Genomic DNA, 12,894 nt, shown 5'->3' with positions numbered 1-12,894 from the left:
TTCCGCATCGCTGCAACAGACATGGATTCAGTTTGCAAGTTTTTCGACGACACCAGAGGGGCGGACCGTAATTTTTGGGCTTGATTTCCAGCAAGGAAAGGGCAGCGCTGCTGCACCTTTTGCTCTGATTGGAGATTGAAAAAGAGCACAGAGAGAGAGACTGAATGGAAGTCATGGAACGGATGAGAAGAAGAGCAGCAGCAACAGGAGTGGAAGGGCTGGCCAACGCTCCAACCTTATTTTTCCGGCGAGGGGAGTGGCGGCCGCCACTCCTCGCCCTCACGTGGCTTCGCCACTGGTGTGGGTGGTGGCAGTGAATGATCTAATCTTGTTTTCCCTTAATCCTTATTTGACATTTTACGTGAAGAGAAATTGGTAATTAAATTTTTTAATAAAAAACGGGTGTAAAATTAAGACAGAGGGATGACAATAGTAGCACTCTTAAAAAATTAAGACTTATGTTAAGTTGCCTCTATTACACATATGACTAAAAAGGTAATAAACACGTTCTTCCCGTTTGGCCAAAATAATTAAAATAATGACTTATACTAAGTTGCCTCTATTACCGTTTGTAATATATAGCAACCCGCTTTCTCTGGCCAATCATATCCTTCTCTGTCCATTTTTTCCGGCGAAACGATCGGCAAACCACTTCAACTTCGCCGATTTCACACCATGGACTCGGAATCAGGTTTGTCGCGGTCAAACCCTAATTTCGATTTTGTCTACTAAATCGCTGAGCATGCTTCTCTCTGTGCGTGTATTTTGCAGTAATTGAGTTCCTGGGCCGCGTTCCTCTGCTTCAGAGGCTCCCCAGCTCCTCTCTCAAGAGAATCGCCCAGCTCGTCATTGTTAAACACTACGGTCAATTTCTATAATCTAATTGTTTTTTCGGCTTATTTTAAGCTCAATTCTTTCAGTAAATGTTTATACTTTATGTGCAGATACGTATATAATACTGTGTATGTATAGTTTTTGTAATTGTGGTGAGGATTTTTAGTGTGTTCTTTTTTGTGTGTAGAGAGTGGAGAGTATGTTGTTCGCGAAGGCGAAACAGGGGACGTGGTTTACTTCATATGGGAAGGAGAGGTTAGTTTGATTTTGATAGCTTATTGGTTAGTTGAACTGGAAGTTGGTGAGCTGGAGTCTGATTCAGTAGGTTGCTTACACAGGCTGAAGTTATTGGTTCTGTTAATGCTGATGAAGGAAATCGACCTGAGTTCAAATTGAAACGATATGATTATTTTGGTTATGGTGAGAACTGAGAATTCAGAACCCATGTTTTATCTTTCCTGTTTTGAAATTAAAAAGTTGGATTACTTTTCTATACCGCTTTGTGATGATTCACTGAGAATTTTTCAATCGTTTGTATGCATATGATATGAGATAGGGTTTCTACTTTCTAGGATCCGTTTCTGATCTTTAGAGATTGCTTGATTTGATATTGTCAAATGGTATATCGATTTCCATGTTCAGTATGTTGTTGCAGTAGTTTAACTGGATGCGATATAAGTTGTGGTGTTGACATGAAACCAGACACAGGTAGTTGTCTTCGATTTCTTTGGATAAAGTCGTAGTTTGGTTTAGGATATAAATGATGAATCTTTGTACTTAAGATTTTTGGATGACAGACGTGTGAGGCATTGGCCCGTGATTCGTAATAATGTTGCTGGAATTATAAGTGTCACCGTCCATTATCAAGGAAGTATAATGTGAAGTTAATTTTGCAGGTTTTGCATCAATTGAGCATCAGGCCGATGTGATTGCTTTATCTAAGGTAGTTGAAATGTACATATAATATCTTAGCTTTTATTTTTCTTCTTGGCTGCTTAGAGATTTGGGTCGCGAGCCTGGGTTTTAATATTCGATTGGGCTGTATAGATAGGGGCAACTTCACAATCTTCTTTTATTGTTTCTGTGTGACAACTACATCTATCTGGTTGCTCAAGCTCACAAGATTTTCCTTTAAAATGCTGTCTAATGTATTCTAACAGTGGTTTCTGATGTGTTCTTACTTTTGGCAGCTGACTTGCTTGGTGCTACCCCATGGGAATTTTTCTCTGCTGCAGCCAAAATCAATCTGGAACGCTGATGAAGCTCAAGAGACATGCTCTCTTGTTGAGAATATATTACATTTGGATCCAAGTGAAGTATTTATCTACCAAATCTTCAAGAGAATACGTTCTTTGTCCTTTGTTTTATTTGGTTATAATGATGTTGAAGAGATTTGATGTAGTGAGTGGTTGTGTTTTGTTTGCTAGCATTGCATTCAAAGGTAAATAGTTATGAGATGATGCTTATAGTGCCAATTGTTGTGTGCTATCTGACTCTAGTGATTGTTGATTTTGTTTACTAATTTTGCATGTATAAGAATCAAATTAGTTGACCGAAAAATTGCATCAGATGCTAAGGTCTAATGTGCAGATGTGTATGATTATTAAAGAGTATCTACTTTCTGAAATCTTGGGAATCTTGTATATTTCACAAGTCAAAGTGAAAACTTTGATCTCTAAAAAGTATTCAGTCGGACACACACTCAATATAGTAAAAACTTAATCTGCGTACTTTTAACTTGTGGCTTGTCTCTTAATATGCCAGATGTAAAGTGATTCTGGATTTTTATTCTTTCTGCATAGAAACATATGATGGTTTTATTTTCTTGTTTGCTGATGATTGGCATTCTGTGGAGAGAGATGATGTAATTCTATATTATACTGTATTTTAGAAATATTCTGAGTAATACTTGTAATATGGCCACACATAAAGAATTGTTTTGGTTGATAAGATTCTATTCCTTTCCCCCTCTGAAGGTAAACATATTTCAAGGGATTACTTTGCCAGATGCACCAAGTTTCGGACAGGTTTTTGGAGGACAGTTAGTTGGACAGGCATGATTAAGAATCTTTTTCTCTTTCCGTTTAATATTTTTCTACTGAATGTATGAATGCACAGTCGATGTAGTGAAAGATATGAAATATTGTGATGGACTGTGGAACTAGAACTTGCATGCTTTATACAATAAGCTTCCCAATTCTGCCTGAAAATTAAAGGACAAAAAAGTACATGTCATCCTTGTTAAGTGCACGAAGATTGTCTCCACACTTGTCTGACCTTGATTGCCTGCATCTTTGTAACAATCGTTTGCAATGTTTTTATTTGTTTGAATATTAATATTCAATTAAACACCCATTGTTTATTGAGATGTCAACTTGATTATTTAAATATTACAAGGATTCTTTATATCTGTTCAAATGTTTACATGCAGTGGGACACCTAGTTTGTTTTATCTATTAAATAATAAAAAATTTGTTTTTGTTTTATCTGTAATACGTTTCTGCTCTGTAACTATATCTGCAACTCAGGCTCTTTGTTCTGTCATCGATATGGTTTTGGGTTCACTCAGACACAAATAAAATTTGATCATGGCTTGGGATTCAAATAAAATTTGTTTTTGTTTTATCTGTAATATGTTTTGGCTTCTAATATAGCTTATAAAATTCAGGCATTGGCTGCGGCAACGAAAACTGTTGATTGTCTTAAACTTCTCCATAGTGTGCATGCCCATTTTCTGCTTGCTGGGGATTGTAACAGTAAGTAATTTATGTATGATCCTAATATCTAAGGATAAAAATCTTAAGATAAGAGGCAATATGAGTGTACGTATATATATTATGCTTATGTGCGAGAATTGCTTTTGCAGCACCAATTATTTATCAAGTTCATAGAGTACGTGATGGGAAGAGCTTTGCTACTCGAAGAGTGGACGCGATACAAAAGGGGATTAACATATTCACGTTACTGGCATCATTTAAAGTAACCATTTATTTAGACACTTTACAAATGATCTGATAACGGTCTCTTGGTTATCATCTTTGCTTGTCATAAATACCTGTGCACTTTAGTATTGATCAATATTTGTTAATCAGATTGCTAAAATCTTATGATCCATGTCTTAATATGATTAACAGAGATTGGATCTGTCTTTCAAATTTGTATAGATAAGCTAATAAAACTTGTAGAGGTCGCACTTGGTGCGATGGCAAGTGCCTTCGCCCATGAGCGGTAGGTCTCGGGTTCGAGACTTGGGAGCAGCCTCTCCATAAATGGGGGTAAGGCTAGCCGACATTTACCTCTCCCAGACCCTGCGTAAAGCGGGAGCCTTGTGCACTGGGTACGACCTTTAAGCTAATAAAACTTGTGCCCGAAGAAGTATTATTTATTTTCTTTCCTTCAACGTATGCTAAAGTGGCAGCTACTTGTGCAGTGTTACCTACTGATGGTAAGATTGGTTGTATTTGTTTTACAGAAAGAAGAAGAAGGGTTTGTCCACCAGCAAGCAACAATGCCATCTGTGCCTGCTCCGGATAAAGTAACATTTTCTTTCTTATTTGTTAACAATTTTGTAGGTTGGTTGCAAATACTGAACTGTTGATCCATAACAGCTTCTGTCGATGGAAGAACTACGTGAAAAACGTCTGCTTGATCCACGTCTTCTAAGGTAAGATATATGGCTTGTAGATCTCTATTATTCTTGGTGTTGGGGAGTTCAGTTGGGATTTCTATACAAACTGTACTTTAGTATAGTGGACACAGTCACACAGCTATGTAGTTTAGGGCCGTAGCCTCCAGAAAAGAATATCCAGCCAGATACAGGAAAGGCCCCTTCTCATTTGTTCGACAACTTATTGGGGATGGTTCATGGATGGACTCTCTATGAAACACAACTTCTGTGCTTGGGTGGAAACCATGCACAAAAAATATCTTGATTTGGACCGGTCCCTAAGTTGGATAGATCTCATTCTGTCTGGGCTTGAATAATACTTTATTGAAGTTTCTTGAGTGGATGTTGTTCTCTTATTGGCTTGCTAGAAATATAGTGTCTACTGGATTTAGTTTTGTTCCAAAGATATTGGTTTTGAACAGGAGATCTTTCTGATTATGTATCATGAAAACTTTTGATAATAATTTTTTTTTGGAAAAGATAACTGCTTATATTATTTTACTAGGTTTCCTGTTGCAGAAACTAAACAACTTTCTTAAGGTTTATAAAAGTGTAATTCAAGGTTTATACTTTTGTTAGAGATCTCTTTTTTACAACTTCTATCGAAACTTTGTTTTCAGCAGATCTCAGCTTGTTGATAGCTGATGAAAAAAATTGTATATATGATATTTGTGACTGCTTGAATCAGGACTTATCGATTCAAGGCAGCCGCAAAGAAATTTGTGCCTTGGCCTATAGAGATACGATCTTGTGAGCCTAACAGCTCTCCCAATCAGACTAAATCTGCACCAAGGTTGGCTTGCTGTACTGTGATTCATAATCTCTTTCTCTCTCTCCTCCTTTTTTTCCCCCAGTTTGCTTCCCTCTTCATGCAAACCAGGATATTTCAAATTTTTATTATTGAAATTGATTTATCAGTTTGGTACTGAACTCTTATCTAAGAAGAATTCAGTGACATTTCAGTGTGAAGTTCTGGTTTAGAGCGATTGGAAAACTTTCAGACGATCAGGCTTTGCATAGGTATGCACCCATTTTATCTGTAAGCTGACATTCAGTTCTCTGGTTATTTATGATTGTGAGTATCTATCACACTTGGTATTTGCATTGACGATGAAATTAAATCAAAGTAAAGTATCATGGAACTTTTATCATGGGTTACTATAGGATTCTTATATACATACATATATATATATTGATTATTTTTGTATGATTGATTTCCAGATGTGTTGTAGCATATGCTTCGGATTTGATATTTTTGGGTGTAAGTCTGAATCCCCACCGCTTAAGAGTTAGTTTGGACCATGCGTAAGTCACTGTTTTTTTCTCTAAACACTTGGTCGTTCAGTTGGGAATGATCAAATTGTTTTGTTAAACATATAATTTTTTCAAATATTCTCTCAGGATTTGGTTTCACCGTCCGGTTAGAGCTGATGAGTGGTTACTGTATGTGGTATGTCTCAATATGCCTCATTCTCAGTTTCGTTAAAAACTTAAAATACTGACGCATATGTTTTTAAAACAGATAGTGACTCCAATTGCCTACGACACGCGTGAATTTGTTTCGGGCCAAATGTTTAACATAAAGGGAGAGGTACAGACTTTTACGTACTGCTCGTCTCTCGTTGCTGTTGGTTTGCATCTATATCTAAGCATTGTGTGATGAACTAAAGTTAATGTATGTTTTGATGGCAGCTTATTGCATCATTGACTCAAGAGTCCCTAAATAGGCGAATTAGACCAACTCCGGCTGCCACATCTAAGTTGTGAACCAGTTTTGACTTCGGTTCCAGATTTCTGCACTAAATTGTGTAATAAGTTGACAACACATTTCAAGAGATGTAGCAGTTTCCGGCGTTGCTGACATTGCCGTCTTCCTTCGTCGTCGTGCAGAGAATAATAGCCTAAAGTTGTAATGAAACATTATATTTATGTTCTGTGATATTTATACTTGATAGCTATACAAAGAGAAGACACGCTAATTAACGTGGCTAAAGTTGATGCACACCTTTTCCATTGATTACGGAGATAATTTCTAATTGTGTCTGCTAATACCTGAGCAATTTACATAGAATCGAAACGCCCTGACCGCCACATAACATCTCAGTTTAATAAAGCGGTATTATGTCATGTTAAGAAAACTTTAAAATGTTAATATATTCAAATCGAGGAAAAAACAGATTGCAACGCCACGATAATCTTCTTTATGAGAAAACTTGAAATAGGTTCAATTTTAGCAAAAAAATAATAATAATATTCGGGACAAAAATTGACTACACAAGGATAGGACCAGCCAATGATAGGTGCCTTATTAAATCCTAGTCAGGTAACAAAAACCCAATAGGAAAAAATGCTCCTAATCATAGAGGAAAAAGAGTACGTTAAAGTCAAGTGAGTATACTTCTTGATACTCCCCTGAGTTTGACAAACTTCCAAATGAAAACTACACCCATGCCAAATCAAACAATTTATGCATATCGATTCCTTGAACAAGATTCTGGAAGGTAGACTTTGACAGTGACTTTGTGAAGAGCTTAGGTTGTCCTGGGAACGGATTTGTTTAACTTCAATCTTCTGATGCTCTTGCTACTAATGTGAGATGAAGAATTTCAACGTAATATGCTACATACGGAGGCATTCTGAATGTAATTGTCATTTCAATGACCCCGATGACTTCTCTGAGCGATAGTGATGATGATGATGAAGAATATCATAATTATCAAGCGGAAGGAGCCATGAGACAAAGCATTAAGAAATAACATAGCCACAAGTTTGATGGATGTATCTTATTAGACCACTTTTATATTGACAACTTTTGGTTTGTTATTTTGCTAAAGTCCGTTTCAGTTGGTTGATGGTATTTCAAATGCATGAATGAATCCTAGCTAAATAGTTTGAAATATTTCAATTTTTTTAAAGTAATTTGTCGTAATAATTAGTATTTGATATAGGTTGAAATTAAGATTAAATATTTTTGTTAAACAAAGTAATTTAATAATTGATTTTTATTTGCCAAACAATTAAATTAATAGGCATATTCAGTATTTTGTCTTTTTACATAGTTAAAATTGTTTTACATAAAAGTTTACTAAACATTATAATATAATTTTTTCTACTAAAAGCACTTTTGTAACTATAATTTACTAAATATTTTTCTGTTTTATTTTACAGTTACTTATTCTAATGCATAAAAGCTTCTTTTTTTTTTTTTCTTTTTTTTTCTTTTTTTTTTCTTCAAAGAACAGCATATTAAACTAGCCCAAACGAAGACAAAGCTTAATCAGAAAGGTTTTCCCAATCTTTCGTAGGAATACAGCTTCACGCAATCAGTTTCAGCCATTGCCAAGCTTCCTCAGGAATTGATTGGAGGCGAAGATCGTGGTTCCAATAACCGAGCAATTCTCCATTTCTCAGACTCGCAGGTTAGTTTTCCCCCAAATCTTTTTATTTCTGCCTTTTCAAATTTCTTTCGTTGGTTTGTTTCTCGATTCGGTCAGCATTTTCCATGTGATTTTTCGCATCAGGGTTTTAGCTCATTAATTTTGGTACTTGATTCACTTGTTCGTGTGAAAAAGTTGAAATTTCTGCAAATAAAATCGAAATGGAATTGGAATTATATATTTTCTAACACTTGGAATGAATTTGATGTTGAATTGTACTGGATTTTAACTATTACCATGGAACCAAGATACTAGTATGAAGAACAACAAGATTGAAAGAGAGATGTTGCACAGAATTTCTGAGTTAGAATTGGATTTTCGGTCTTGATGCTGCTGCATTTTTTGTTGAATTGTTGGTTTTTAATTGTATAACGATCACAGAGTGTTTTAAGTTTGTGTGGATTTGAAGAGTAATGCTGCGACAAATGAAAAACGAGAAACTTTAACTTCAAGTTCGTGAAGGGCATTGTTATTAAGAATTTTGTATGAGGCGAAAATATGGCAATGGAATGCAATCTATATGCTAAATCTACTCGATTGGAGAAATAGATAAATTCAATGATTCCATAAGGTGATAAAAGAATAAAAGCAAGCTTAGAGAAAGAATAATTCATCAAGAGAGAGGAGAAAATGTTTGTGGCAGTGTTTGAACTGCATATCATAAGGGTATTTCTCAAATTGATTCTCCAAATATCAGTCGATTATGGAACAACCTATTGACAATGCCAAGTTTTGTTAGTGGAAGGAAGTTTAGCATTGCTAGTTCTAGTCTTTGGTTGACATGGCTACCAGGGGCGCGATTGCTACAGTGAATTCAATTTTCAGCGTGCAACATTGTTGTTGGGTTATATCAGGCTTACTTATCTAAAATTCTTATGGTTCTTATATAATTTTGCAGGGCATCCACTCAGCCATACATTAGAATGGAACTGCAAGGTGATGGATCAGATGTGATCAGTCAAACGGAACTGACCCAAGAGCCACTTTTATGTGGACTTCCAGATGATATTGCTCTTTTCTGCCTAGCAAGGGTGCCTCGGAAGTACCATACCCTCCTAAAGTGTGTCTCAAAAAGATGGAGAGACTTGGTGTGTAGTGAAGAGTGGCATTCTTACCGTAGAAAGCATAAACTTGATGAGACTTGGATCTATGCTTTGTGCCGAGACAAGTTGGACCGCCTATGCTTTTATGTGTTGGATCCAAACTCATCGAGACGGTCTTGGAAGCTTGTTCATGGGCTTCCGCCTCGTATCATGAAGAGAAAGGGAATGGGTTTTGAAGTTATAGGAAATAAAGTTTACTTGTTGGGTGGTTGCGGTTGGTGCGAAGATGCTACTGATGAGGTCTACTGTTATGATGCTTCCCTGAATGCTTGGAGTGAAGCTTCTCCCTTGTCCACTGCTAGGTAATACTTCTCACTTATACTTTTTGCATAGTTATTTGCACGGGTAAAGCTGGAATTTGATTTCTCCCAGGTTCAAAATTCAAATATATTTCACCTGCTGAGGGGGCATTGTATTTTATGCAATACTAAGGAGTAGCGATTATTTTATGCTCATGAACTTTCTGAGCATGTTGATTGCTCATTGTTGAATGCTGTCTGGATGGTAGTAAAAGCTCTTGCAAATAATTATGCGTCTTTTTGTTTGTTTTGGTAATCTTAAAGAGCTTTTGGTTTATTTGATTTGTGCATGCAGGTGCTACTTTGCTTGTGAAATATTGGATGACAAAATATATTCCATTGGCGGGTTGGGTTCAATTTCAAGCTATCCGCATTCTTGGGACATATATGACCCTTGCACTGATAGTTGGAAATTTCACTCAGACCCAAACATCGTTCCTGAAATTGAGGATTCTGTGGTCATGGCCGGGAAGATTTACATTCGTTGTGGCACTTCTGCTGTAACTTCTCATGTGCACGCTGTTGTTTATGAACCGTCAAGTGGGACATGGCAGCATGCAGATTCGGAAATGGTTTCAGGCTGGCGAGGTCCAGCAGTTGTCATAGACGGAACCCTCTATGTGTTGGATCAGAGTTCAGGAACGAGGCTGATGATGTGGGAGAAGGAAACTAGGGAGTGGATCCCTGTCGGGAGGCTGTCATCGTTGCTTACTAGACCGCCCTGTCAACTCGTAGCTATTGGGAAGAAATTTTATGTTGTGGGAAAGGGGCTTAGCACAGTCATGTTTGATGTTGAAAATGCAGGGAATATGGAAGGGGTAATGGTTAGTTCTTCAATACCTAAATTGAATTCGAACATTGATGTAATCGGCTGTAAATGTTTATCGATTTGAAATTCTTGTAACTGAAAACTACCATCGTATAATACTCTGTACTGTACATGCTTGGATGTATTTGGACGACTCATAAAAAAGAATTTAATTAAATTATTTATAAGGATTTCTTGATTACCTTTCTTAAAATTTGAAGCTGTGAATTTTTAAGTCGACGATACGGTTCAGCAACTTCGATCCCTTAGGAAGGACAACATTGGAACTCCGTAAAATATGCGTCCAAGAGTGGAGCAGTAAAACGGCCCGTCTAGCTCAGTTGGTAGAGCGCAAGGCTCTTAACCTTGTGGTCGTGGGTTCGAGCCCCACGGTGGGCGTCAGCTTATATTTTTAAACTTTTAAATCGCCAAAAAGGACCAATACGCTGCGTTTTGTGAAAAAGCTTATATTGTGCTGTTATTATTGTAGTTGATAAGGTGAAGATATCTGAAAGAGGAGCTTTCTGGGAAATTGGCAACATAGGTATACTTCAAATTCAAGGCACACTTTCTTCAGTGGTTACAGCGCAACGAAAACTTGTACTGTTTCATTTTACAAATCAAATTTGATCAATTTTAAAACATCTGTGCCATTCTACATCGATTAAAAGCAGATACAGAAGCGATCAAAGGTTCGCAATCTTGGTCAACTAGTCCTTTTCTTTTGAAACGCAGAACGTATGATTCTGTTTTGAGGATCTAATTTGTCAATCTTTGAAGAACACTCTTCTGCTCTCTTCAAAACAATAGGCAAGGCAGCAACGTTGCTGGGAATTTTATCTTTATGCAATTGCATCCTCTCAAAAGTCTGATCTCCATCGGCCAGTGATGCCCACTTATTCGAAGCAACTTGTTCTGCAGCTGCAAAACATACACACGTTAAGAAGTGCTTCCATTGCAACAGGAAGTTTATCGGTAAAAAACGGAAAACACATGCTACCTTTTTCAAGTCTTATGACAGATACAAGAAATTCTACACCAGGTACAAATAAAGCACCAATCTTACAGGCCAAAAACAATATAACAAATTTTTAGACCTTTTTTTTTTTTTTTTGAATGAAAAGGGGACCAACTGGTGGCCGAGAAGACTCACAAGGCATTTCAGCCACACCTAGCCACCTTCATGTGATTCACTGGCACCAGGAATTAGACGTATTTGTTTTAAAGTTTAATCTTGCAGCACCAATAGGTGCAAACCTAGTTGAAAAAACCTATTTATTTCATATCACCTTGCAACCACTGTAATCTTTGACTCGTCATTGTCTCCATCATGATCATACAAAGTTCACTGTGACTCATAATCGCTTTTGCTATGTATCAACTACATAACCAGAGACATCATCTCCACCTTCGCGTTTCCATTGACACCGACACTAAGATGGCCACTGTGACCACCACCAATGTTGTCTCCAATAACATTTGTACATCACTATGCAATGCAACATAGCAACATACCATTGTTTCACTAATTTACTCCACTCTTCAGTGATCACCATGGAAGGGTGAGGAATTTTCTCTCACTTAAGCTTTTCCACTATCGAGTCTCCCTTAGTGAGATGGAAAAATAAGCAGACATCATCGCATTATCAGCCATGTTCGGCGTGTGAGCGCCGATATACTACTATGAACTGTATGATCACTACCTACAAAGATGGGTTGCTAAACACTATGTCATTGTCAATGCAAACTTTTCCCATCCATATCATTATTGTCCAGAAACATAAAAAATCCATCCAAATCTCTTTGCAGCCACCTAAACAAAATTAGAATTCCACCTTTCCTATAAAAAGACCCCAACTTTTCATTTTCTATCCAAACCTATAATTTTCTCAGCTACCGAACAGACCTTACAGAGTTTCAAACATTATCAATCTGATAACCACGATATTCATTATACTATAACCCTATAAATTTTACAAAACCCAACAGGTTAAGAGGACCGTACCAAAATTTGGAGCTCCGGACGTCCCTGGTCCCGACCCATCCAAAAATACGGGCGGCTGGACGGCGAGAATGGAGGCGACGGTGTTCTTGAGCTGAACTGGTAAAGTTGCTCTGTACTCGAGAACCTTCTTCGCCATTTCATCCACTTGGCGCTCCAGCTCCTCATCTTCCGGATCGGGTCCGCTTTCGTTCAGCGCCATGCCTCAAATCTAGGTGGTGGTGAGCGAGCGAGCGAGCGAGTGAGGAGAGTGAGACTCTGTGCGCGAATCAGGTTGGGGTTTCGCTTTGGAGGGTAATTATGTTTTAATCTCAATGTCAGGGTTTTTCGGAATTTGAAATTCATTTGGGCTAATATTTTTTTTAGTAGATCGATATTTTTACAGACAAAGAAGTTCGACAAAGAAGTTCGACTAAATTATAAAATAGGTAATCTAATTTGGTATCGAATTTGTCATCTATAAGATTTGAATATAAGACATCTCACTTTCAAGTGAAGAGAAATACTACCAGACTATAGTACTGACTAGCTCTTTTGGGCTAATTATACATTACAGTTTTTTTTAGGTACAATGACATATTTTACATTGAGGGGATGAGGGAGTTCGGCTAAGCCATACAATGAATAATTTAATTTGGTATCAAATTCGTCTATACACGATTCGAACTTAAAATCTCTCACTTATTACACAATTTATTATATGTTTCAGGTGTTTTTTAAATTGAGCCATGAAATTTTAATTTT

At 37.1% G+C, this 12,894-nt stretch overlaps 3 protein-coding genes and 1 non-coding gene across 6 annotated transcripts; 3 read left to right on the top strand and 1 right to left on the bottom strand.

The window, feature by feature from the left end:
• Nucleotides 1-524: 524 nt before the first annotated feature.
• LOC126631706 (acyl-CoA hydrolase 2-like) lies at nt 525-6,494 on the top strand. Of its 2 annotated transcripts, XR_007626439.1 has the most exons (18): nt 525-691; nt 772-864; nt 1,022-1,089; nt 1,173-1,254; nt 1,731-1,777; nt 2,025-2,150; nt 2,811-2,888; nt 3,503-3,590; nt 3,701-3,813; nt 4,307-4,369; nt 4,443-4,498; nt 5,190-5,294; nt 5,465-5,521; nt 5,723-5,806; nt 5,903-5,951; nt 6,024-6,092; nt 6,194-6,354; nt 6,402-6,494. XR_007626439.1 is itself a non-coding variant. In XM_050301835.1 (17 exons), exons 1-17 carry the CDS (start codon nt 676-678, stop codon nt 6,266-6,268), a joined length of 1,269 nt encoding a protein of 422 aa, XP_050157792.1. In that variant the 5' UTR covers nt 525-675; the 3' UTR covers nt 6,269-6,494. The 2 variants fall into 2 exon arrangements, 1 of the variants encoding a protein (XP_050157792.1); XM_050301835.1 differs by having other exon boundaries at nt 6,194-6,494.
• Nucleotides 6,495-7,747: 1,253 nt separating this feature from the next.
• On the top strand, nt 7,748-10,336 carry LOC126631727 (F-box/kelch-repeat protein SKIP4). The gene is made up of 3 exons (XM_050301871.1): nt 7,748-7,920; nt 8,837-9,343; nt 9,636-10,336. The coding sequence occupies exons 2-3, from the start codon at nt 8,862-8,864 to the stop codon at nt 10,231-10,233; spliced, it is 1,080 nt and encodes a 359-aa protein (XP_050157828.1). The 5' UTR covers nt 7,748-7,920; nt 8,837-8,861; the 3' UTR covers nt 10,234-10,336.
• Nucleotides 10,337-10,474: 138 nt separating this feature from the next.
• Nucleotides 10,475-10,547, top strand: TRNAK-CUU (transfer RNA lysine (anticodon CUU)). Its single transcript has one exon. It is a non-coding gene; the product is annotated as a tRNA-Lys (tRNA).
• A 148-nt stretch (nt 10,548-10,695) lies between these two features.
• LOC126631870 (uncharacterized) lies at nt 10,696-12,477 on the bottom strand. Of its 2 annotated transcripts, none has more exons than XM_050302074.1 (2): nt 12,154-12,477; nt 10,696-11,063 (listed from the first exon to the last, which is right to left on the bottom strand). In XM_050302074.1, exons 1-2 carry the CDS (start codon nt 12,350-12,352, stop codon nt 10,855-10,857), a joined length of 408 nt encoding a protein of 135 aa, XP_050158031.1. In that variant the 5' UTR covers nt 12,353-12,477; the 3' UTR covers nt 10,696-10,854. The 2 variants fall into 2 exon arrangements, with proteins under 2 accessions (XP_050158031.1, XP_050158021.1); XM_050302064.1 differs by having other exon boundaries at nt 10,696-11,069; nt 12,154-12,464.
• Nucleotides 12,478-12,894: the final 417 nt, after the last annotated feature.

This window comes from Malus sylvestris, chromosome 1, assembly GCF_916048215.2.
Source record: "Malus sylvestris chromosome 1, drMalSylv7.2, whole genome shotgun sequence".
Classification (NCBI taxonomy): Eukaryota; Viridiplantae; Streptophyta; class Magnoliopsida; order Rosales; family Rosaceae; genus Malus; species Malus sylvestris.
The sequence above is the reverse complement of the archived record's forward strand: the minus strand, read 5'-3'. Positions and strand labels throughout refer to the sequence as shown.